Here is a 26,958-nt window from a genome sequence, read left to right as displayed (position 1 = left end):
GCTTTAATGAATAAAGGAGATGATTTTATAGTATGTAGTAGATTCCTAGAGTAACTTAACGTTTTTTAATCATTGGGTATCTGTTATGTTATGCATTATACTAAGCTGAGACTACAAAGATGAATAAGACGTGGTCCAGATCCTCATGGAATTCACAGTCTAGTATATAAGACAAGCATGTGAGCAGATAGAGAAAGATATGATAAGCTGTTTTGTGAAGACAAAGCTTTCACAAGGAACATGGTATTTGAAAAAAGTTTAGAAAATAGGTAGGAATTTTTCCTGAGCAGGGAATTTCTAATCAGAGAAAACAGCTTCATATCTTTCATAAAGATATGAAAGATTAAAGTAGAAGAAATCTTCACATTTGACATCTTTAATAGAGATCAGACTGATGAAAATTACATGGTAAATGCTGAACTCGTCCTACTCACTCCATATACCTATACATTCAAGCTAGGAACCCTCATTTTAGATATAAGAAATGGAATATTTAGATATTTTAATTAATTAAATTTAGATCAAATATAAGGAAGATTGTCAAATAGGCTTTATGCGAAAGGTATGAAATCCAGAGAACTCTGAATCATCAGCCAACAGACCTTGAATAAATTTAGAATATTTCAGGTTTGGGTTTTGATTTGAACTTTTGAGTTGGGCTTTTTCTTTATTTAATTTGGATTCCAAATTACAGCAAATGCCGCAAGTAATGTTTTGATGAATTATTTGCCTTTAAAAATCTTTTATCCCAAGATTTTGTTTATTGAAAACATATATTCTTTTAGTAGTTCTCTTAAGTGGTCAAATAAGGCATTATTTAACCATTTTACAAAGAAAAAAACTGAATCTTGGGCGGTGTATGGGATTTTTTTATTGTAAGTCACAGGGACTCAACTCTAACTTAATTTTAAAAAAATTTATTGGCAGATCTAACAATTTTAAAGGTAAAGGATCAAGACTAAATGATTATTTATAAATAAATATTTTATAATTTCTCCATCTAGTGTAGACTTACTGTCCTCTTTACTTTTCACAGTCCTGCCTTCCATTTCTACTCTCACTATATACTTGTTCAAAACATATGAAAATGTCTTAGTAATTTCTTTTAGATAGATTTATTACTGCAATTATTGTTAGTTCATAGTAAATTAAAGTACAGATTTATTGTAAATGTAGTCTCTTGATCTCCATGGGATTTTCCCCTTAGATTATTATTTGTGGATGAATATTATTACATATTACCAGAGTGACACTACATTCACTTTCTTAGATGTAAGTGCTGAACACTTGTACACATAAATAAGTGGATAGAAATTGAAGTTTCATTATAGCATTTCACTTAATTCTTTGAATTCCTGAGTAATGATGTCAAAATTCACATTGTGATTTAGTAATAAAAATTGTTTTTTAATGATTTATTATGTGATAGTTCAGTTAGGCTCTTTTTCAATTTTGTTGAAATTAAAGAATTGCAAACTACGTGACTTGCAAAAGAATTTGTTAACCAGATACGGGTATCACTAATTTTTTCAACACCCATACTGATAATTCAGTTTGTTGTTTTATTTACCTCCTAGGAGGTTTTCACAGCCCAGGAGACAAGGCACCATGGTAGGGTTCACGATGGGTGAGAAGAATGCCTTTCTTTTGTGAAGTGGGCCAAAGATACTATCAAAGGAAGGTAGAAAAGATAGTCTGCACCTCCTGTATAAGAACAGAACAGTTTTAGGAAAGAACTCTCATGGAAATTGGTTCCCTGAATCTGCCCCTTATGTCTTTACTTCTTTAAAATCTTCATGGACATGAGATAGGCAGACTCCAGTTTGAGCCTGTGATATGGTTCATTATGTAGAAGATGCCTATGACTTGCCTGATGTTCAGATCAGTTTTTACATAATTTCCTGGATGTTAAGTTTTATGTAGTGATGAGGTTTCTTGAATGCTAATGGCTAGGAATAAAAAGAAACTCAAAGATTCAAGTTATCTGTTGGAACATTAGAAACTGTTTTTTAAGATGAAGAATTGTCTTTGTGTTTAAATTCCCATGTATTTTAACAGTGTTCATTTTTTAACAGGTGGCCAATATGTTCTACATTGTAGTGATTATGGCTCTTGTATTACTTAGTTTTGGTGTTCCCAGAAAGGCAATACTTTATCCTCGCGAAGCACCATCTTGGACTCTTGCTAAAGACATAGTTTTTCATCCATACTGGATGATTTTTGGTGAAGTTTATGCATATGAAATTGATGGTAAGGATTTATGTGTACAAATACATCTTTTGGTTATTTCATATTTCAAAGTCAAAATTGCATTATAGTAATATTACAAATTTTCACAAATCAAACTGTTAACTAGCCTAAGTCCTCCCATGATACATTAGTTAATCCCAGAAGAAACATAAGAAAAATTAATTGAAAAAAAAGTATTTCAGAATTTTTTTTAGCTGCAAATAATGGAATCTGGCCTAAACTGGCTTACACAATAAGGACATACATTAGCTCACATAACAGAAAGTTCAGAGGTAGAGTGGTCTGTGGTCTTTGGGACTGGTTAATTCATGCTAAGGACACATTCTTTTTCATCCCAGTCCTCTGTAATAAGTGTCTGATTCATACAGGTTTTCCTTTACAATTGTAAGACTCTGTCACAAGCAACAGGAGGAAAGAGACACTGTTTTCCATTGGTTCTCTTCAGGGGAAAAAGTCCCTTTCCCAGATGCCTTCTATTGAACCTATTTTTTAATCTCATTAGCTCAGATTGGCTTCAGTCTACCTGTCCAGGGCAAGGGTAATGGAATTACACTGATTAGTTGGATTGTATATACTCTTTTTTTTTTTTTTTTTTTTTTTTTGCGGTATGCGGGCCTCTCACTGTTGTGGCCTCTCCCGTTGCAGAGCACAGGCTCTGGACACGCAGGCTCAGTGGCCATGGCTCATGGGCCCAGTTGCTCTGAGGCATGTGGGATCTTCCCGGACTGGGGCACGAACCCGTGACCCCTGCATCGGCAGGCGGACTCTCAACCACTGCGCCACCAGGGAAGCCCGGATTGTTTATTCTTGAATTGTAAAATACAACTCTGAATACATTCTCTTCATAAAGCTATTCTGTTGTTTTAGTTAAAAAGGCTAGATAACTTGTGGACATAGTTGATACTGCCAACTTTCAAGGATGTTCTTCTGACCTTCACATTGAGTTATAGAATCTTTATTTTGTTAGTTTGCTCATGTTCTCTCTTGCTCTCTCTCACCCATCTTACTTTACTCCTCCATCACCCCCATTCTGTGTTGCTCCTTACCCACCTATTTATAGGTGATTAGATCAGGGGATGGTCACATAGTAGTCATCAGTTGTTATGAGATGTTGGTTAAAACAGTGAGGTTTTTACCAGCCTGGTAAAATTTTGTGTTTAATGGCTTCCTGTTTAGTGTCATTTCCAGGTTTTTATTGTCTGCTTTTTCTTATGTGGCTCTAGTTTAGTTATACAGCATTGGATATAGTTTTTTACTCTCCTGCATTCTCTTTCTTGGGTATTTGCTTCATCAAACTAATCTGAATAGAGTGGAAATAGATTCATAAAATTTTTTAGGGGCTTCCCTGGTGGCGCAGTGGTTGAGAGTCCGCCTGCTGATGCAGGGGACACGGGTTCGTGCCCTGGTCCGGGAAGATCCCACATGCCGCAGAGCGGCTGCGCCCGTGAGCCATGGCCGCTGAGCCTGCGCTTCCGGATCCTGTGCTCTGCTACCGGAGAGGCCACAACAGTGAGAGGCCCGCGTACCGCAAAAAAAAAAAAAAAAATTTTTTTTAGGAGTGAAAGGACCTTATGCATCAGTTTGCCCGTAAAACCATTTTATGTGAAAGGAATGATACAGCCATGATGAGAATTTCAATGATGTATATTTTTTAAATGCTTACAAAACACCAGGTGCTAAGTGTATTATAAATATTTGTATAAAACTTGTCACTAATTCAAGACTATTTAATTCAAATCCTTGCCCTACTTGAATTTATTTTACTTTATTCCTCGTAACTCTGGTGGGTATTAAAGCTCTTCCCTTCCTTAATTCAGCTGTGTTATGGCTTCAGAAACATTCCAGATGGAGGCAATGAAATGCAAGGAATTCAAATCTAATCATTGTATATTTAAGAGGCACTTTAACCATTCCTTCAACCCTCCTTTGTGGCATAATAAGCTAAAGTCAGTAATCATTATGTCTGTAGATTTACTATGAGTTTATCATACTCTTTTCTGGTTCAGTTATTTTTCTTATAGAAATGTGTGGCTGAATCTGGGAGTTTTATTCTTCTTAATGCTCCTCTGGCTAAACCCTACCTTGGAGGGTAGACATAATACAGAAATATATACTTCCTTGTATGGAGTAGAGTCGTAGAATAGTACCCACATCCTTCACAAAATTCTTCTCTTTTGGTGGAATACTGTTAAGTTGGTGTTTGTATGGCTGCCTGCCCAGAAGCTTTTGCTAGAATCTGTGAAACAGATATGTACATAATCAAAACTTCCTTCAAACAAACGTATACAAATATTGACTAGAAGCAGTAACTGGTAAATTACTGTTTTAATTTTTTTTTTTTTCTTTCTCAAGTTTGTGCAAAGGATTCCACTATCACTGAAATCTGTGGTCCTGGGACATGGTTGACTCCATTTCTTCAAGCAGTCTACCTCTTTGTACAGTATATCATTATGGTCAATCTTCTTATTGCATTTTTCAAGTAAGAATTTTATTTGGTTGCTTATTGTAATGAGATCATTTAATATATAGTTCTCTTTTTGAAGGAACTATACAAAATTTAAAGTATATAAAGATTTTATTGAGGCTTAAACTACTAAAAATTATTTTTGAAAATTACAAATAAGAAAGCATGCATTTTCAAAATCAAATTAATTCTAAATTTGAGACTCTATCTTTCAACATACAGTTCTTTTATAAATTTAATCTTTATTTTGTATTTATTACAAGGTGGCCAGGGAATACACATGCAGTATACAAAACAGAAAGGCAAATAGAAAATTCTTCAGTAATCCCATTCTTAGTATTTTGGTATACATCCTTTTTATATATATGAACCACTTTTTCTTTTTAAAAATAATTTTCTTATATTTTGTATACTGTTTTTAACTAAGCAAAACATGAATATTATCCTACATTAATAAATATCCCTCTCCAGTTTTTTAATGACTACCTCGTATTCCATGATATAGACTGTAATTTTTAAGCCAATATGTTATATTGCTCCATTCGATTGTTTATAATTTTTTGTTCCCCAAAACCACATTGTGGTTAAATTTTTTATTAATCCTTATGTATTTCCTTAGAGTGTTTTCCTAAAAGCAGAACTATTCAATATATGTATATTTCAGACTTCTTCTATTTAAGTCAAAATAGGCCTTGTGTCTCCAAATCTCTGCTAACAGTAGGTATTATCTTTTTAATGGTTGCTAATTTGACAGTACATAAGAGTCTTGTTTTTATTTGCACTTATTTTGTTACTACTCAGATTGAATATTTTCTTCTGTTTTTGTCATTTATATATATGTAATTTAAAAAGCTTAAAATCATATTTTCTGCCTATTTTTCTGGGAGTTTATAATTAAGACCCTCAGCAGTATCAAACTTTGCCTTATACTGTTGCATGTGTTTTTTTCCGGTTTTGCATTTACCTTTTAGTCTTGTTTATGGTGGAGTACTCCTTTGAATCCTTGTTTAGAGTAGAATTACAATAAAATTTTAGTATTTAAAATTTTAAAATGTGATTAGCTAAGTTTGTTTATTTTTATTCTTTGTTATTCAAGCAATGTGTATTTACAAGTGAAGGCAATTTCCAATATTGTATGGAAGTACCAACGTTATCATTTTATTATGGCTTATCATGAGAAACCAGTTCTGCCTCCACCACTTATCATTCTCAGCCATATAGTTTCTCTGTTTTGCTGCATATGTAAAAGAAGAAAAAAAGACAAGACTTCGGATGGACCAAGTAAGTAAAATATATTAAGGCAAATGTTTTTATTTTATCACTTATCAGTATCACACTGAAAGCTAAGTATTTTTTTAAAATACATTTATTTATTTATTTATTTATCTTTGGCTGCGTTGGGTCTTCGTTGCTGCACGCAGGCTTTCTCTAGTTGCGGTGAAGTGGGGCTACTCTTCGTTGCGGTGCGCGGGCTTCTCATTGTGGTGGCTTCTCTTGTTGTGGAGCACAGGCTCTCGGCATGCGGCCTCTAGAGTGCAGGCCCAGTAGTTGTGGCACACGGGCGTAGTTGCTCCGCGGCATGTGGGATCTTCCCAGACCAGGGCTCGAACCTGTGTCCCCTGCGTTGGCAGACAGATTCTTAACCATTGTGCCACCAGGGAAGTCCCTGAAAGCTAAGTATTAATTTTATTCAGAAGACTTAACTGGTTAATGTTATTGTAAAGGCTTTTGTTGAATTTGCCTAAACATAAAAGAATTTAAAGTGCAATATGTTTATCTATAAAAGTAAATTTAGTATTAAACTTCCTTTTTGGTATGGCATCTCAATTCGGTTTTGTTAAAATGCTAGTGTAAACCATAACACTTGCCGTTCTACAAACCATTTTGACTGCTGTGTAAACAATAACACTTTTAGTACATTCTGTATACTACGTGAGACATAATAAACTCTGCCTAAAATTTTACAGTGGCTTTTTATTCTATCAAATCAGTTCTTATATTCTTGTACCTGGGTATGCGAAGGAGAGGTGTGAGAGATAGATGGGGTAGGGTATTTTATAGGAAAAGGAGATTCGAAAAGGAGGAAATACTGGAAACTATTCTTCCAACTTCACACTGTGAGTGAAGAAAGAAGTAGAAATACTTGTTTAGGGCTTTAGAAACACACCAGTAAAAAGAAAAAAAAATGCTGATGATTTACATAGCCTTATGAACTCTAAATAACATAAAACTCATGAGCTAAAGTTTATCTTGATGTCTCTGTTGTTTTTTTTTTCTTTTCCCTCCTTAGAACTTTTTTTAACAGAAGAAGATCAAAAGAAACTTCATGATTTTGAAGAGCAGTGTGTTGAGATGTATTTTAATGAAAAAGATGACAAATTCCATTCTGGGAGTGAAGAGAGAATTCGTGTCACTTTTGAAAGGTTCAGAAACTCTTTAATTATAACTGATTTTATGTCAGAGTGGGTTCTCTTAGTTATGTCTCTTACACATGGTCATTGTTCAATTTATGCTTGTCAAACAAGTAAGTTTAGTAATGGTTTTACATAATATATTGTGAGACAGTTCAGTTCTTTACTTCTAAGACTTCATGTAAGTCAGTCAGTCAGTCTCTTAACTGTTTTTTGACCCTTGTTACAGAGGGCAGAAAAGAGTTGGTGGAGAAAAGTTAAACTGTCTTAATTATTTTAAAACATGTTTCTTTCCATTAGTTTTGCTACATTCTAAAAGTATATGGTATTTGTGTAGGTACAATAATGGTAATAGTAGTTTATGTGTATGTAGCTGAATACACAGTTTTGTGTTACTCTGATGGGGGAATAAATAGCCTATGGTACAAAAGTGTGTTTTAAAATCTTATATTTTTATTATAATAGGATTAGCACTTGATCCTTTTTTTTTTAATATTTATTTATTTATTTATTTTTGGCCACGTTGGGTCTTAGTTGAGGCGTGCGGACTCAAGAGTGTGTGGGCTCAGTCGTTATGGTGCGTGGGCTCTCTAGTCATGGTGTGTGGGCTCCAGAGCTTGTGGGCTCAGTAGTTGCAGCACGCGGGCTTAGTTGCCCCACAGCACGTGGGATCTTAGTTACCTGACCAGGGATCGAACCCATGTTCCCTGCATTGGCAGGCGGATATTTCGAAACCATTAATTTTTAACATTTGTAAAACTCCTGTGTTTCCCTTACAGAGTGGAGCAGATGTCCATTCAGATTAAAGAAGTTGGAGATCGCGTCAACTATATCAAAAGATCATTACAATCATTAGATTCTCAAATTGGCCATTTGCAAGATCTTTCGGCCCTGACTGTAGATACATTAAAAACACTCACTGCCCAGAAAGCTTCAGAAGCTAGCAAAGTTCACAATGAAATCACACGAGAATTGAGCATTTCCAAACATTTGGCTCAAAACCTTATTGATGATGGTCCTGTAAGACCTTCTGTATGGAAAAAGCACAGTGTTGTAAATACACTTAGCTCCTCTCTTCCTCAAGGTGGTCTTGAAAGTAATAATCCTTTTCTTTGTAATATTTTTATGAAAGATGAAAAAGATTCCCAATTTAACATATCAGGTCAGGATTTACCTGTAATACCCCAGAGAAAAGAATTCAATTTTCCAGAGGCTGGTTCCTCTTGTGGTGCCTTATTCCCAAGTGCTGTCTCTCCTCCAGAACTGCGACAGAGACAACATGGAGTAGAAACCTTAAAAATGTTTAGTAAAAATCAAAAATCAGGCAGTTCGTCTAATAGCATACCACATCTATCATCCCCACCAACCAAATTTTTTGTTAGTACACCATCCCAGCCAAGTTGCAAAAGCCACTTGGAAACTATAACCAAAGATCAAGAAACTGTTTGTTCTAAAGCTGCAGAAGGAGATAATGTAGAATTTGGAGCATTCGTAGGTAAGTTTGGCAAACTGATATTTGTATATCAATATTATTTATTTTTTAATTATAATTATCACCTTAGAAATAAAAATAAATTGCTAATTAATAAAATCATGTACTTGTGTGACAAGTGGATTACCTTTTCATAGAGTATAGTTCTAAAAATTTTTTAAGGAGTCAGAAGTTGGGGAAGTAGGTTGAATTGGGCTATACTAGTTATATTAGCACATACCTCTTTGGTGCAACTTACTATAATAACAATTGTATGGAAAACTTATTTGGCCTTTTTTTTTTTTTTTTTTTTTCCCTCCAATATGCGGGCCTCTCACTGTTGTGGCCTCTCCCGTTGCGGAGCACAGGCTCCGGATGCGCAGGCTCAGCGGCCATGGCTCACGGGCCCAGCTACTTTGCGGCATGTGGGATCTTCCCGGACCGGGGCACGAACCCGTGTCCCCTGCATCGGCAGGCGGACTCTCAACCATTGTGCCACCAGGGAAGCCCTGGACTCTGTCTTTTGAATTTACGCATAGTCTCTTGAATTTGATCAACTTTTGTTGAAAGAATTTGAGTGATGTGTAAGTGTTGCAAGACAAAGGTATAGGGGAGGCTAGAAGTAACTGGAAAAGAACAGTGTTTTATAAATAGGCTGACCATATAGTTTTTCATCCAAGCCAGTACGCTTTTGAGAGTGAAAGGGTATGTTACTGATATTTACATTAGGATAATAGGGAAAGCCAAGACTCTACTTGGAAAATGAGTATTTATGGTCAACCCATTTATATACCCAGAGAGTATATACCCAGAGATCATTTCAGAAAGGAATGATTCATTCTTATACCTCACCTCAAGTAAAATAAGGACTGAAAATATATTTATTTTGGCAATGATAACATGTTAATAACCTTGGTGAAAACTGTTTCAGTGAAGGAAGTGATAGAGGAAGAAGCCTGATTATAGTGAAATAAAGTACAAATGGGAGTGAATGTGGAGAGTGATGGGGGGGCGACTCAAAAGCTTGGCAATGAAGGCAGAAAGAAAGAACTAATATTGTGGTTTGTATGTTTAAGGTTTTATTTGTTTTGTTTTTAATGATGATGTTTTGTTATTTAAATGTTGACATTATGCCACGTGGAAGGAAAAGATGAAGAGGGAATGCTTTGTAGAGCTAGCTAAGCCCCAGATATTTGTAGAATATAGTGTTCTAACAGCCTTCCTCTTAGATTATTAAAGATAAAAGTATTTAACAAAGAATTCTTAGAAAACAACTTGGGTTGTTCGTGGACATAACCAGAATGTTCCAAGGTTTGAAGAAGGCCCTCTGTCTCTTCAAGTTAGAATTTTTCCTTCAGGTGGCTTCCCAACCTTGTCTTTAACACTTATATGAGCCTTCCCAGCCTAGGAATTTACCTAGTCACAGAACATGTATAGAGATGGTTCACAGAATGTTATGTCCATGTAAAATTCTCCACATTAGGGCCAACCCCATGGATTATCTAGGTACTGAGCCTGCTGATCTCTACTGCTAGGCTATGTGAGTTCACTGTGGGTTTATAGAGACAACTTTTCCTACATAAAATCTATCCCAATTTATTTTTTAAAAACATATTTTAGTCTGTTTGTTAATATATTGCCACTGGTATGGATATGTAGATATAGATATCCATATGTTTGATGTCTATATTTATATGTAATATGTATATATGTACAATAATTATATATAATGCTTTTTTTATTGAGAGTAAAAATGACTGCTCCCCCTCTTCTAAATTTCAAGCAGTTTACTTCATATCACATGTTGGATTCTTTTAAGATCCTGTTACTGTAAACTTGAACTACTCATCTTCTCCAGCTTTTTGATACCTATTTTCAGTATTTATCAGGAAAGCTACAGGAAACTTCAGAGCCATCAAAACTACTCACAAGACAACATACGTCACTTGTTTGAATAGACTAGGCAATGACATTATTTTGATAGAACTAAAAAAAAACAAGTATTTTTTGTTGTAATCTTTTCTTTTTTCTTTTTTAAGGACACAGAGATAGCATGGATTTACAGAGGTTTAAAGAAACGTCAAACAAGATAAAAGAAATATTATCCGTAAGTAAATCCTTATAGCAGTGCGATTATTTTGCTATTTTGGAGTTTAGTTCAAAATAGAATTAAACATATTTTTCAGGAAAAATACAGTGTTAGCAGAAACCATCATCAACATGAGAGTTCCAAATATTTGAAGCTTATACATAATTTGAAAAAAAGAAGAAACAGTTGAAGAATATGAAAAAATGTACAAATAGCTTGCATTTTTTAACTGAAGTTAAAAATCACCTATTTAATATTTCTCTTAAAAAATGCTTCTCCCTGTATGGTTTCCACAGACTACTCATTGAACTCAACTCTTTCCCAGGCCCCAAAATTCATTAGAATATAACCTTGCTTCTCAAGGACCCTGTGGTCTAGCAATAAAAAGCTGAATATGCCAGTAACTACAGTATTGCGTGCAAGTGTAAGCTGTTCAGTAAATGTTGGTTAAATGAGTTTTAAAGTATACAGAACAACTAGCAAAAAGGTGTGTTTCCTGGCTGAAAATTTTTATTTTTTAACTGTTGCTTTCATAAATTACCAATAACTAATTTGAGCTTTAAGGGTAATAACAGCTACATCGAGATAATTAGGAAGACCTGGAAAAGTGCTAAGCTTCTCCATCCCTTAAGAACTTAAGTTGTAGAAATGATCAAGTGATAAATATAACGGAAATAAAGTTTTTCCTAAAACTAGAGTCAAGGAAATGATGATATAATATAAGCTTTTATAAATGATTATTTCTCATATGATCTATAGTTAATTGTGAAATTGCTGTCAGGACATGTTACTTATTACCCTACATCTAAAAGGTAGACTCAAGTGCATTTTTTATAATATAAATGCCGACTTTTTTTGAGGGGGGGGGGTGCCGTGCCACTCAGCTTGCAAGATCTTAGTTCCCTGACCAGGGATTGAACCTGCGCCCTTGGTAGTAAAAGCACAGAGTCCTAACCACTGGACCGCCAGGAATTCCCCAACATTTGTATTTTTAATAGCATATATTTTGATTGAATTATTGTACGAAAGTGAATAATTTAATGTCTATTAACTAGATTTTGTTAACTTTGGATTTAATTGGTGACTATATGGAAATTGAGATGTAGTGATTCCATGAGGTCCCTTTCTTTCCATATTTGCCTTTAAGTTTGTATTTCTTAACTCAAATAAGACCATCAGAATGATGTAAGAAATAACGATTATGGAGTATTCAAAGATGCGTAAATATCAGGTAAAGTCTCTTTAGTACTTGCGGGAGTCAAAAAGTTAACTTAAAATATACATATACATTTAGATGGAGGAAGTAGGTAAGATAAACTTACCATAAGACTAATTTGCATGATGTATTCTAACCATTTTAATTCTGTGACATACTTCTAACGATCTGAATTTTTCATTATATATGATGCCTTACAGAGAAGAAGAGAACTAAATAAATAGGTTGAATGCATTTAGGTAGCATTAGCTGACACATGATGATGAAAAACAAGGGAAGAATAAATGAATGAGAAAAAGTAATAAGTAGAAAGAAGAACTGACAAAGCTCTACCAGAGTTGGTTTTATAATTCTTAAAATGTAGACGTGATATATCTACATTCCATATGGGGTTTTTCTTGAACAGGTTTTAACTGAAGTGGATTTTATAGTAAATGAAGTTTTTTATGGACCTTCGTAACTTTTAATAGAGTTTTTTTGTAATTTGGAATTATTTAAGTTTAATAAAATTTCTATCACACTCTCTTTCTCCTATATGCAGATACCCTTTAATTAAAAATATGGACCCAGTATGTTATATTGCTCAATTGTGGAGTCCATTTATGTCAGTGTAAGAGAGCCCAATGCCTCTTATTTTAGTCCTTCCTTATAGTATAATTAGTTGTTCAAGAGAGATGTACATGATAATTTGGGTAGTATATTTGTTCACTTTTTATTAGTGAAAGTAATTTTTTAAATGTTTAAATATTATAGTTGAGTACTTGGTATCCTAGAATTTTAGAGATATTTATTGATACCTTTTAGCAGTTAGTAATAAAACTTAGTAATAGGGGCATTAGTGCCTAAGTGGCATTTGACCCCAAGTTTGACTCTAAACCTGTACACTTCAATTTTAGCCAGGAAAATTCTGAGGGCTAGGAATGGTTATGGAGAAAGTAAATCTTTGGAGTGATTATGACTTAGAGAATTGACATGACACCACAGTAAAAGGTTAAAACTGCTAACTAGCTGGAACTCTGAGAGTTGTTAAACTCATCATGTCAAAACCTCAAATTCACCGTCATCTCCCTTCTCAGCAGACATATTTCTTTTCCTCCTGTATTTCCTACCTCTGTTAATAGCATCAGCATCCTACCCTTCCAGTCAACAGCCAAGTCTACCTGGTTTTGCTTCCTAAATACTTTTTTAGTGCCTCTACTTTTCTCAATCCTTAGTTATAGTAGTTATAGTTACCCTGACTTAGGCTGTTAATTCTCTAATTTATATTTCATTGAACTTTTAAGGTATCTTTAACAAGGTGTCACAACAGTAGTTGAAGGAATTTGATGACACTCTGAGGGCATTTTGCTGTTGTGAAGCACTTGATATATGGTGGGAAATCATTTATAATGAATGGACATTTCCTAATGGTAAATGGTAGATGTTAGGGTTTTCCCACAGATTGCACCTTTTAACAATGGACCTATTAAATGAACTTAAAACAGGAGTATGCTGAAAATTTTTAAGTGAGCAAATAACTTCCTGGTAAAAACAAGAAGAAATAACAAGTTTCTGTGAGTGGGAAGAAAAGTGGTGGCTATGTTTTAAATTTAACAACTGTGAGTACTTTACTTAGAGGAAAAGAACTGTAATAATAGAATAATGAGCTCTAGCTCATGACGGTTAGAGGTTTTGAGTTCTTGAACATTTGTGGGTTATACATCCCTTTGAAAATTTAATGAAAACTACAGACCACCTTCCCAGGCAAATGCACATATACAAACTTTTTTCTTTTAAAGTATAGAGTTTTACAAATACCTTGAAGCCCACTCATCAGTCCCACACTAGAATTTCTATCAAAGACGGTTCTATGAAATTGATGTGTCATTGTATCAAAGAGTATATATCAAGGAAAATACTTAAGTAAAACAATCAAGAAATAGCTAGAACTGGTTCCAAAAGGAACAACTAAAATCAGAAAGGAAATCAGAGTTGCTTTGTGACAATAGGAAAAAGGTTAGCACTTTTTGCTTGGCTATATATCAATAAATCAGCTGTAATGTGAAGAATGTGAAACATCAAAGGTAGAAAAACTTAATTTTCTTGAGACGTTTAAGTTAAATTTATTTAATGAAAGTAATAGCTTATTGTGGTAGTAACATTTTAAAACTCATTGTTTCTGAGCGGTGGTAGAGGTTTGGAAATATTTTAAAGTTACATAGTAGTATGACCTGTGTATAGCTGGAAAAAAAAAACAGGGTGAAGGTATCAGATCTTCTGCATTAGTTTAATGAATTTCGTTAGTTCATCTGGAAAAACGAATAGGTAAAAAGAAGAAAATGGGGGAGAATCAGTTGTTAGATTCTAAAATATCTATACAAGTGGTATAATTGAAACATGAATATTTAGTGAAACATTTTGGTGACTCCAAAATAACCCTTCTACAAATACAAATTTAATAAGAGTTGGATTAGAAATTGATGAGAAAAGGAATGCTTTGTCAGTAAACACACAGATTGGACAACTGGGTAGAAATTAGGAAACGTCTGTTTCATATCGCTTCATAAGCTCAGATGAATTCTGGATTTAAATATAAAAATTCAAAGTATAAACAAACTTAAGAAAATAGAAATATTAAGTCAGTAAAGCCAGGAGGGCTTTTAGAACAAATATTAAGGGAAGGATGAAAAGAGATGAGTACCTAAAAATATAAAAGCATAGATAAAACAAATATGAAAAAAATTGAAATTTGACAAATAATGACCAGATAGATCTTTGTTATACAAATAGCTTATACAAAGCAATAAGAAAGCTACCAAAACTCCCCAAAATAAATTTCCCCTCCACTTTTTTACTCTCCAAAGAAGAAAGTATTGCTGTTTCAATTTTAGTGTAAAATAGTTTTTTTCTTTTTAAGGTGAATTGATAAATGTTTTATTATTTTCCCTACAGTTTCCTATTTTCCTCCAATTTTTTAAATGAACTTGTATTGCTATGAAAAAGAACTCATTCAGATGGATTTATGAACAATAAGCAAGTAAGGTGTTTTGATGGCAGTTTTTGAAATTGACATTGAAGAAAATAACTGTAATTTGTAATATACCCCTTGGAGTCCAGGTAGATTAAAGCATATTGAGCTAAATAGATCCAGAGGCTCTTATACTACTTAGAGCAATGATTTGAAATTTAGTTCAGTTGTTTTAAAATTGTGTATATGTATAATATGCAGAATGATATTCCTTCTGAAAACACTCTGAAACATGTGAGTTCTCATGCTGGATTTACTGAGTGTCACAAAACTTCTGTTCCTCTTCATTCAGAGCAAGGTGAGTATTTTTGACTTCATGAATTATGCTAACAAATATACTCATTTAAGCTTTACAGGTATTTTATGGACATCATTAAACTTTAAATGTATTTTATGTATGTCACACGCTTGAGCAGTGAATGTTGCAGAAGTAAGAAAATGAAGATTCTGGTCCATCATTGTTGTTCTTAACCTTGAATAATACATAATCTGAACATTCTAATATTTTTCAACAGATTGTTTAGACTTAAAAGATGAAAGGCAAAGACTCACTTTTTACAAATATGCTGACTTTTTTACAAATGAATCGGTTGTATTTTAATCTGTATAGTCATTTAATCAACTTATTTTTCTGCTTTAACCTTTAAAAATAATTAATACATTTATTTGGTTCAAAATTAAAATACACACACACACACACACACACACACACACATAAGCACTTTGAAAATCAGTCTCAGTCTCACACCAACCCCATGTGTAACCACTGTTATTTTTGTTTTTTCTCTAGTTTCATGCTTATGTAGTCATATATGACAGTAGTCTTTTTTACTTGTTCATCTTTTACACAAAAGGTAGCATACCATACATGTTGTCCTGCACCTTTAATTTTTCATTTAAAAAGTTGAATGATCTGGAGATGTTTCCATATCATGCTTTTTTGGGATCATAGTTATATGCGTATAAATTTATTGTTATCTAACTTTTCAGTTATGTACATTTAATCTTTATAAGGTTCCTTAAGAAAAGCAGTACTTCCTTATTCCCCTCACCATCATTTCTCCTTTTATTCTCTTCAAGTTGGGTTTATTCCAGGAGTGCAAATTAGTTTAACATTCAAAAATATAAGGCATGATAGTAACAAATTAAAGAAGAAAATCATATGGTTATCTTAATAGCTGCAGAAAAGGCTGAATTTGATGAAATTCAACATCCATTCATGATTAAAACTCCTAGCAAAGTAAGTATAGAATGGAATGTCCTTAATCTGAATAAAGGGTATCTAACAAAAACTTGCCACGGATATCATACTTCATAGTGAAATATTGAACACCCCAGAAGGAGAACAAGACAAGGATTCTATTTAACATTTTAGCCAAAGAAGAAAAGGAAGAAAAATAAATGGTAGAAGGGTTAGGAGGGAAGAAATAAAACTCACTATTTTTGGATAACATGGATATTATTTCTAAAGTTAGGATGCCTGTAATTTTATATCCTCGTATTTCAGTTTTAGGCAGTATCTATTGACCTCCCACTTAAAGAAGACAAGGATTGAGCTCTTCCCTACCGCCGTCCCCACCCCTCTCTATTCCCTAGCCCACATGCATGCACAGATGTCTTTACCCTGTCCCACCAGTGTAGTTATGTCATGATTTTGGTTAGATCAACACTGGATTCTCTGCTCTTTGAATAAATTTTTTCAAAATATTCAGTTTCATCATCTTGAAAAACTTTTGCCCAGAGTCCCCTAATATATCTCAATCTGCTCTTTTGCCCTCTATACCTGGAATGTTCTAAGATTTCCTTTCACCGTTCATTCTTTCGTTCTAAGATTTCTCTTCACTGTTCTTTCTGAGGTTTTCCTTTATTGTATCATGAGGTTGTAAATTCTAAATTAATTTAAAATTTAACATCCTCACTTTTTTTGGAGAATAGGCTTAATTCTAAAGTTTGTTTAGCATAAACAAGCAAAATGTGACAAAAGTGGCATCTTAAATGGGGGGGAAAGATGAACTATTTTTTTTCCATTACTGTAAAATGAAATTTAAGATTATTAATTGCAACATTGTTACAGCAAGAGATTGAAATCAGGCCAAATGTCCATCAATAGGAGTTTGGTTAAATAAATTATTGTATATCCATTGTATGAAGTTCAGCATAATATCAAAGTAGAATAGAGAAATCCTCTGTGTACTGATACTGAAAGATCTCCAAGCTTAAATTTAAAAAACCAACAACAAAAAACCTGAGGATATATATATTATACTAGCATTTATGTTAAAAAAGAAGATTCAGGGGTATATATAGAAACACAAAATATCTTTGGAAGGATACACAAGAAATTTGGGAACAGAGGAAGAGCAAGACACTTTTTTTTCCATACTCTTTTATTTCATATTGCCTTTTCACAAAAATAAATTGAATAATTTTGATATCCTGTCAAGAGACCCGTGAGACTCATATAACTCTTACATTCATCAGTGTTGGGGAGAGGATAAGTTATCTTAGGTAAGTTATATTATGCCTCGAAACACTTTGTGTTTGGTTAGTTGGTATTAAAAAAAATTTGTTTTACTCGTATAACTTTTTTATTTTTTTAAATTTTCTTTTAGTGGAAAGTAACAGTAGAAGGCCATCTATAGAAGACAGTCATGAAGTAGATTCCAAAGCAGCTTTACTACCGGTTTGTACATTTCAATTAAACATATGCGTATTTAAAAATACTTATTTAGGGCTTCCTTGGTGGCGCAGTCGTTGAGAGTTCGCCTGCCGATGCAGGGGACACGGGTTTGTGCCCCGGTCCGGGAAGATCCCACATGCCGCAGAGTGGCTGGGCCCGTGAGCCATGGCTGCTGAGCCTGCGCATCCGGAGCCTGTGCTCCGCAACGGGAGAGGCCACAAGAGTGAGAGGCCCGCGTATCGCAAAAAAAAAAAAATTATTTATTAGATAAGAGCTAAAAGATGGTGATATTTTATCTGAGATTATATCTAGCTTTCAAAAAATTTTTAACATTAGAAAACTGACCTCAGTGCATAGTAGCAGTTATGGAAAAGAGTTTCTTCCTGTAGTGAATAGTCAGGAATTATTAAAGAAAAATGTATGCAGAAGAAAGAAAGGTAGGAATCTCTGTTTGAATTGAAGCTAATGATATGAAATTATTCCCAGCCAACTGGAGTAATATTTGATTTTACAAACACTCTTTAAAAGCAGACTTTGGCAACCAAGACAAATAGCTTGGGAGAAAGCAAAAACAGTTGCTCCTTTCTAGTCAAGTATAGAAATTAGTGCTCATAATTATGATCCTGGATCATCAAGAACGTTAACTTGGCCACATCCCCCTGGACTGAACGCTACACATGTACTCACACCCTCTTGCTTGCTCCCACCCTGGCAAGCAAGGCAACCATGAGAGCCTGGAGGTTCTTCAGAAGACAAAGAAGTCATTCAACCAGGTGTTATCAGCCCCAGGTGGGGCAAGCAAAGGTGATGGAGAAGATTCCAGGAAGCTGCCAGAGCAGGCAGGGGAGAAATCCCAGGTTGTGCATAGAACTGGGCACTATAAGTGGTTCAGTGTGCGAATGGGATGTGGATTCATTTCTGTGATAAACTGAAAGGGAAACCCCTTGGATATTCCAGTCAGTGTATTTGTACACCAGGTTTTTTTTTTTTTTATCTTATCCTGTTAGAAGCCTTTGACCTGCTGCTGCTATTGTTTCACTCATTTCCATCATCTAATGCAGAAAGGAAACAAGAGGATCTTCTAAGTCCATCAGATGCCCATTCTTTTTTTTAAAAAAATATTACTGTATTTTTATTCATCTCATTTATGCATGTTCCTTTGTTGTGGCGACAGCAAGGGGGTTGGGGGAGAGGAAACTTTCTTCACGCATGCACAAAGGTTGCAATGTTTACTGAAGATGATGGGAAAAATTTTTCGACACTCGCACCAGCTGAGGCCAGCCAGCAGTGAATCTTGGAAGTGAATTCCAGTGCCCACAACCGGCCCAGCATGGGGAGTGAGGAATCCATCCCCTCCCTGGCAGTCGTACCTTGCCCAGGAACATTTGAGAAAAGTGTTGCCCAGTCTGCAGTCTATGACCCTGAGCGGAGAAATGCTCACCAGGAGGATCGGGTCCAGCAAGGAGTTCCAGCCGCCCAGTGATCCCAGTTTGCCCTGCTCACTCGCCTGCCGGTTGTCCCAGATGCCCATTCTTTTTCTCTTCTTTTTTTTTTTAAAAAAAATATTTATGTATTTATTTGGCTGCGTTGGGTCTTAGTTGAGGCACGCGGGATCTTCATTGCAGCGTGCGGGCTCAGTAGTTGCGGCACTTGGGCTTAGTTGCCCTGTGGCATGTGGGATCTTAGTTCCCCGACCAGGGATCGAATCCGCATCCCCTGCATTGGAAGGCGCATTCTTAACCTCTGGACCACCAGGGAAGTCCCCCAGATGCCCATTCTTATTAAAACATTTTAGAAGCCTGAAGAAAAGAAAAAAAGAACATATTAACCATATTAACTTACAGTGTGCTATAAGGAGATAGATTGTATTATTAAAAATCATTTTATTAAAAAAATTATTTCAGTGGGAAGGGTGTTTAGTGAACGCAGAGTTTCACAGTAACAAATCCTCCTTTCTTGAAGGACTCATCCTGAACCTAAGCTGCACAGTTTTGCTACAAATAAGGTTCCATTGAAGATGACCTCACGATGCCAAATTACAAAATTTGTGGGAGCCAGCTTATACAAACATATTAGATCTCTGACAACTTGAGATAGTAGAATTATTGGTTACAGATTATAAGTCTGATTAAAGCCATTAAAAAGTATAAATATTTCTAAAAAAGAAAAGATATTACTCAGAAATACTGGAAAATTTGGGAAAAAATAAAAAATCTCAGGGGTTTCCGTGGTGGCGCAGTGGTTGAGAATTTGCTTGCCAATGCAGGGGACATGGGTTCGAGCCCTGGTCCAGGAAGATCTCACATGCCGTGGAGCAGCTAAGCCCGTGTGCCACAAATACTGAGCCTGCGTGCCTAGAGCCCGTGCTCCTCAACAAGAGAAGCCACCGCAATGAGAAGCCCGCGCACCGCAACAAAGAGTAGTCCCTGCTTGCCACAACTAGATAAAAGCCCACACGTAGCAGCAAAGACCCAAAGCAGCCAAAAATAAAATAAGTTAATTAAAAAAAAAAAAATCTCGGTGGGGGTTAAAATAACAGATTGGGCACAGCTGAATGGAGAATTTTGCTAAATTGGACCACAATGTAACATAGAATTATAATTAGGTGGAAAATGTGTTAAGCGTAAAGAGATGGAAAAATACCTCTAAATTGGCCTTGAGAGAGTAGACAATTTGAAGAGATTATAAATGACTTAGAATTTTCCAAATTGATGAAATATATGAAGATTCAAATTCAGGAAGCATAAGTCCCAAAGTGGGGAGGTAAAAATAAATCCACACCTAGAAAAATAATTATAAAACTGCAGAATAAAGCCCACCACGTACACACACAAAAGGACTTCAATGAAATATGCCTGTTATTAGTGATTTCTTTGTCACAGTTTGCATGATTTTAATCTTTATACTTCGATGTGTTTTGGCACCAGGCACATATTTTTTTTTAGAGTCATAGAAACAAATATGTATTTTAAGAAAATAAAATTGTCAGCAGACAATTACAGTTATGTTGTAGGAAATAACACTCATGAAATTGTTTATTCTACTTTGTGGAATGGCCTTATGGTAGCTTTTATACCAGTTTTTTATTTTATTCAGTTGTATAAAACAAATTCATATTAACTTTTCAACCCTTCATTCATCAAACATGTAGGATACAAAACAGATAAACAGTTATGCTTTATCTAGAGACTTTTTTCTTTAACTTTCTGTTTGTGTTTGTTTCTGACTAAAGGATTGGCTACAAGATAGACCATCAAATAGAGAAATGTAAGTAAGCCTTTTCTCATCGTTAGTGTGAAAAGTATCATAGGTATTGAATGTTGTTTTTTTCCTGCTCTTTGCATCATCTTTTTTAACACTTCTTGAAATTATTGCTGATTATTTATTTTGTGATCTCCTGTCTTTACATAGAAGAGATTAGGGAATCATTTATTATAAGTTAATGTATATATTTTAATTTATGATTTTATATAGTTACATTAGTCATATTATAACCACAACTCAAATAAAATTTTCATTATAATGATACAGTTATGATTTTATTATTTAGTCCTGTTTCCAACTTGCTTTTGAATAAACTTGTTCAACAACTTAGTTTGACACTTTAGCTAATAATTTCTCTGCCCATCGTTCTAATCAACAAGCCTTTCTTCTGCTTTTGGGAAGCACTTTGATAATTAGAGCAGTAATACACAGTGTACATTAGAAAGCCTGCATACAGGAAGCTCCACGAGAAAGCTGATGTGATAATCCAGAACCAAAAGTAGAAACAAAAGGCAATCTTACAAGTAGTCATCCCCAGAAAGTGAAAATTTTCAGTACAGATTAAACATAACGATAAAGAAGAATCAAAGATAATCTCTGTTTTCCAGCCTCGAAATTAGTATTTTAGGATTCCAAAGGACATTAAAAAAGAGTAATTAAAAAAGTAATCTTGTTTTGACACCCATTTGATACTAGAAGCATGGTAAAGTTACTCTCCAATGTGAACTGCTTGAGAAGGGAGGCCAATTTGAGGGAATTTATCATATATTATATAGTGTTTTCCCTATTTCCTTCTCTGTATCAGAAATAGATGTGAATATATGGAGAAGAGAATAAACCAGGTGCTATGTGGGTATGCAGTTGTTCAAATTGTGGAGGTATCCTGGCCCTGAATGGCATTTGGAAAATCTATTTATAATCAGACCTCTTCAGAGAATAATGTCTTTTATAAGTAGAACTGTAGGATGGAAATGCAGAATCAGTACTTAAAGTTGATGTTAATTCGGCTAACAAGAGAACTTTGAGTTACAGAATGCTGACCCATAGAAGTACCCAGAAAGGTGGAGTTGGTCAGTACTCTTTGGATGTGCTAACAGTGGTTTATCAGCAGTAGACAAAGGGCTGATGCTAGGGTCAAAGTATTTCCTATAGGAAATATTGATGTTACTAATGTGAAAGCCAACGGGAAATATTAGGATCAGATAGAATGTAAGAGCTAGAAAGAGATTACCAATGTCTCCTGCTCAAGTGGTTCTTTCTAGATCTAGTCCTTCTAGTCCTGAGCAAGGCCACATAACTGTATAATGGGAGAGCTAAGCTTCTAATCTATTTTTCTTGATTCCCATTCCCCTTTCCTTTCCACTACACTTGTCTCTAATTTGCACTGGAATCTTTGGGATTAATAGAACCTACACTTGGTACCAGTATATGTTGTTATAAATAAACATATTCACATTGGAAAAAAATTTTTTTCAACATTAGCAATTGAATTTTGCAAAATGATATACAATTGCTGTTCTCTCTGTTCTTTGCCCATCAGTTCTGTTGAAGTATTTTTAGAATCCTGCAAAGTCATTTCAAGGCATTATTAAAGTACTGGAATGAATCTCCACAAATAGAGGAGTCATGGAATATTTTACTGTATTAGTACTGAACCTTCAGTTTGGCATCAAACTACTAGTAATATTTATGTAGGCATAAATTGGAGGTAAAAGTTGTTGATAAAGTATATGCATATGGATTTATACATATCCGTGTATGAATTTGGTACAAGCTTAAGGGAAGTGGCAAATATTCAAACAAAAGTGAATCTGAATCTCAGAATTCCTTTAATAATGTTATATTAAATAACAGTAACTTCATAAAATAAAAAATTTTGTGGTAGCCAAAACTAATTTTAAGTTACTAAAATTGTAACATATTTTTTGTTGTTTCTTTAGGCCATCTGAAGAAGGAACGTTGAATGGTGAGTCTGTGTGGTAGATTTAATGCGAAAAACTGAGGATTGTATATGATATACTTTAGCAAATACTACATTGTCCTAAGGAAGAAATTTTAGACTTCATATTTGAAAAAGCCAAGGTAGTAGAAAGTTCTCCCTTCAGCTTGTTTCTCTTCATTATAAGTGTTTCACAAATATAAGAACTCACCATGTGAATGATGATCGTTTTACAAAAGTCTCCCCACTCCCCTTTATCCTTGCTACCCAGGTTGCTTCTTCCCTTATATTCCGTGTGTTAGTGAATGGTACTTTTTCAGTCAGCTAAGTGAAACCTGAGCAGGAGGTATTCTTGACCCCCTTGACCTTGCACTCACAAAGCCCTCTTCCTCTGAGATATCCTTCAACCTTTCTTCAACCAGGAGACATTTGGTACCCCTCCTCTACAGTCCTGTATTGTGTGCATGTGTGAGAACACACATACACATGCACACACATACACACATACACACACACACACACTATATTTTATACTTCTCACACAATGATACAACTGTTAACTAGCTTTCTTCTTCTGCAAGACGATAGGTTCTTTTTCATTTATATTCTAGAAACTTAACACGTAGCAGGTTCAGTTTATTCTCCTGGTTCAATTTATTCTCCATCTTTCTCAGTACAGTTAAAAAGTGAAGTCCTCGGGAGTTCCCTGGTGGCCTAGTGGTTAGGATTCCAGGATTTCACTGCCATGGCCCCAGGTTCAATCCCTGTTTGGGGAACTGAGATCCTGCAAACTGCGCGGCGTGGCCAAAAAATAAAAAAGTGAAGTCCTGAGCTTCCCTGGTGGTGCAGTGGTTGAGAGTCCGCCTGCCGATGGCAGGGGACAAGAGTTTGTGTCCCGGTCCGGGAAGATCCCACATGCCGTGGAGCGGCTGGGCCCGTGAGCCATGGCTGCTGGGCCTGCGCGTCTGGAGCCTGTGCTCCGCAGCGGGAGAGGCCACAACAGTGAGAGGCCTGCGTACTGCAAAAAAAAAAAAAAAAAAAAGTGAAGTCCTCACAGAAACTAACACAACATTGTAAATCAACTATACCTCAATAAAAAAATTTAAAAAAGTAAAGTCCTCAGATATACTTAGAGATGGAAGAGGGGCTTTTTTGTTATTTTATATCTTCTCATGGTCAACCCATTAAAATGGTTACAGGGCTACAGCCCCACACCCCAAAGGTCTGACACTTTTCTTTTTGAGTAGGGAATAAGGGAAGAATGCAGTTTATAACAGGAGAGTGTGAACCATCATGTGCTTTTTCCCTTCCAGGTGTCATACTACACAGTTAACCACTAATCTGGCATAATGAAGTAGGGTAATAAAGCACATGATGGACATAATTTATTACTTGTTTTTTTCTGTTTTTGTGAACAGAGCTTACATGAAGGAAACTTGGGATGATTAAATGAGAATGCTTGAACAAAAATTTATGCTGCATTAGTACTTTTAAAAGGGTCTCATTTGTTTATTTACCATTTTAGGTCTTGCTTCTCCATTTAAACCAGTTATGGATACAAATTACTATTACTCAGGTTAGTAATAGTAAATATTAAAAACAAAATTTAGTAGTTCTTTGAGCTTTTAGGGATTTCATTATTTCTCTCTCATTTTTATGCAGCTGTGGAAAGAAATAACTTGATGAGATTATCCCAGAGCATTCCATTTACACCTGTGCCTCCAAGAGGTAAATCCAAAAAGTAAAGAAATAAGAGGGAAAATAAACCCTTAATTAACATGTGGTTTTAACTGTAATATAGAACATGGGTGGTGACAGAAAGAGGAAGGATCACATTAAGAATTGTTAATTTCATATAAATTTTAATCAGTCTGATTACTACAAGATTCAGGTATGTTTAAACTGAAGGAAGCATCAGAAGTATTGATTTTCTCTCTTTCTGGCATATCGGAAGCAGTGGTGTATTTTAATTCAGAAAAGCTCTTGATCCGTAGTTTAGCAATGAAAGCATTAATAAATTGATATCACAGGGTTTGTGGAACAGATCTAACCTCCTGTTAAAAAGTTTAGAAGTGTTTAGACGTCTAATTGCTTTCTAAAAGTTTTTCTCGAAAATGTTCATGATTTCAAAAATGCTTATTATTACCAAATACAGGTGAATTTAGAGATATTAGATCCTTGGTTTCTGAGTATTTCTTGCCCTGAAACTTCTTTTATAAAACTACAACTTGGTCCATCTCATATTCTGTTCCTCACTTAATCTTAACCAAAGATACCTGCCAATTTCTACCTTGTGATTTTCAGAGTCGTACTTTGACCTTAAAATATGTCTGTTCATGTTGCAGGTGAGCCTGTCACAGTGTATCGCTTGGAAGAGAGTTCTCCCAACATACTGAATAACAGCATGTCTTCGTGGTCACAGCTAGGCCTCTGTGCCAAAATAGAGTTTTTAAGTAAAGAGGAGATGGGAGGAGGTTTACGAAGAGCTGTCAAAGTACAGTGTACTTGGTCAGAACATGATATCCTCAAATCAGGACATCTTTATATTATCAAATCTTTTCTTCCTGAGGTGGTTAATACATGGTCAAGTATTTATAAAGAAGATACAGTTCTGCATCTTTGTCTTAGAGTAAGTGCTAGTGAATGCATACAGTGAAGCATTATTTGAGCTTCATGTTTTCACTTCTAAAGTATGATAAATCAAGTAATCTTAATTTCAGTGTTGAATGAGGGTTTCTTTTTTCTGTTCTGTAGGAAATTCAACAACAGAGAGCAGCACAAAAGCTCACATTTGCCTTCAACCAAATGAAACCCAAATCCATACCATATTCTCCAAGGTAAATCTCTTAAAATTTTTGAGATCTTTTAGTGTTATGTGGATAGCATTCTCTTTTGACCTTCATTATTGATGCTGGCTATTTCATTATTTACCCATTTTAAAGATGGATTAGAATTTTATTAAGAAAACTACTAATATAGGATAAAATGACTAAATTGAGCAGGAACCTTTCTGAGGGCACTGAACTTGAGTTGAAAAATGTGAATAAGTGTAGGTGGTTGCAGAGCTGAAAGAATTATATATGGTATAGATTGTGTATTGGTTAAGATTAAATCAATAAAAATTGTCATTCGGTTGTTTATCATAAAAAAACTACTAGTAATATTTATAACTGTTTTTCATAAGGTTCCTTGAAGTTTTCCTGCTGTATTGCCATTCAGCAGGACAGTGGTTCGCTGTGGAAGAATGTATGACTGGAGAATTTAGAAAATACAACAACAATAATGGTGATGAGATTATTCCAACAAATACACTGGAAGAGATCATGCTAGCCTTTAGCCATTGGACTTATGAATATACAAGAGGGGAGTTACTGGTACTTGATTTACAAGGTAAATTTATTAAAATATTGCTAAAAGGGAATTATGCATTAGGTTCTCATCTATTCATGTGTTATGAGCAATATACAGAAATCTGCTAATTTATGGATAGGTAAAATCTTAGGTCAGCAGAAGCTGTTAAAAAAGCAAGTCAATAACAGCCATAGTATATAGCTATCAGGGTCCTGAAGAGTGAGATGCTATCTTAATTGTTACTTAGGTAATACAGATGTTTTAATAAGCAAAATCATGTGAAATCCCCTATTCCACTCATAGATCTGTAGCCTTAATTTCTTTAAAAGTATAAAGACCATTTCTTTAAAACAATAACAACTATCTGTATTGTTCCTGGTGTTTATGTTATCTATTACTGTGAACTAAACTACCTAATAGTGGATTAAAACAACCATTTTGCTTGCTTACACTTCTTTGGTTAAGGAATTTGGGGATGGCTCATCTGTACTGTCCCCTTGGAGGGTTTGAATGGCTGGAGACTAGTTTGGACAGCTTGACTGGAGCCAAATGTCTTAGGTCTCTGTTCAAGACAGCTGAATTCCTCAGTTCACCACAAAGTGATTTTTCCACATGGCTGGGTAGCTTGGACTTTTTGTAGCATGGTAGTTTCAGGTAATTAGACTTCTTACATGACAGCTGGCTTCCTCCAGAGAGAAAGCAGAAACTCTTAGGTTAGGACCAGAATGGGCCCACATCCCTTCTGCCACATTTTACCGGTCAAGGTAAGTTATAAGGACAGCTCAGATTCAAGAGGTAGGGAATAGATTCAAGCAC

At 35.0% G+C, this 26,958-nt stretch overlaps 1 protein-coding gene across 1 annotated transcript in view; it reads left to right on the top strand.

Annotated features, from left to right (window-relative positions):
* The window catches only part of TRPM7 (transient receptor potential cation channel subfamily M member 7), a 120,645-nt gene that overhangs the window by 81,684 nt on the left and 12,003 nt on the right, over positions 1-26,958 (top strand). Inside the window, exons 22-36 of the mRNA XM_060149785.1 lie at positions 2,076-2,250; positions 4,603-4,729; positions 5,811-5,995; positions 7,005-7,137; positions 7,905-8,620; positions 10,636-10,703; positions 15,110-15,206; positions 17,521-17,591; positions 20,821-20,855; positions 22,793-22,818; positions 24,317-24,367; positions 24,454-24,519; positions 25,137-25,420; positions 25,546-25,628; positions 25,976-26,181. Coding sequence (XP_060005768.1) covers positions 2,076-2,250; positions 4,603-4,729; positions 5,811-5,995; positions 7,005-7,137; positions 7,905-8,620; positions 10,636-10,703; positions 15,110-15,206; positions 17,521-17,591; positions 20,821-20,855; positions 22,793-22,818; positions 24,317-24,367; positions 24,454-24,519; positions 25,137-25,420; positions 25,546-25,628; positions 25,976-26,181 — 2,323 coding nt within the window. The remainder of the gene's footprint in view (positions 1-2,075; positions 2,251-4,602; positions 4,730-5,810; positions 5,996-7,004; positions 7,138-7,904; positions 8,621-10,635; positions 10,704-15,109; positions 15,207-17,520; positions 17,592-20,820; positions 20,856-22,792; positions 22,819-24,316; positions 24,368-24,453; positions 24,520-25,136; positions 25,421-25,545; positions 25,629-25,975; positions 26,182-26,958) is intronic.

Source organism: Lagenorhynchus albirostris, chromosome 1, assembly GCF_949774975.1.
Source record: "Lagenorhynchus albirostris chromosome 1, mLagAlb1.1, whole genome shotgun sequence".
Classification (NCBI taxonomy): domain Eukaryota; kingdom Metazoa; phylum Chordata; class Mammalia; order Artiodactyla; family Delphinidae; genus Lagenorhynchus; species Lagenorhynchus albirostris.
This window is presented reverse-complemented; position numbering and strand designations above follow the sequence as displayed.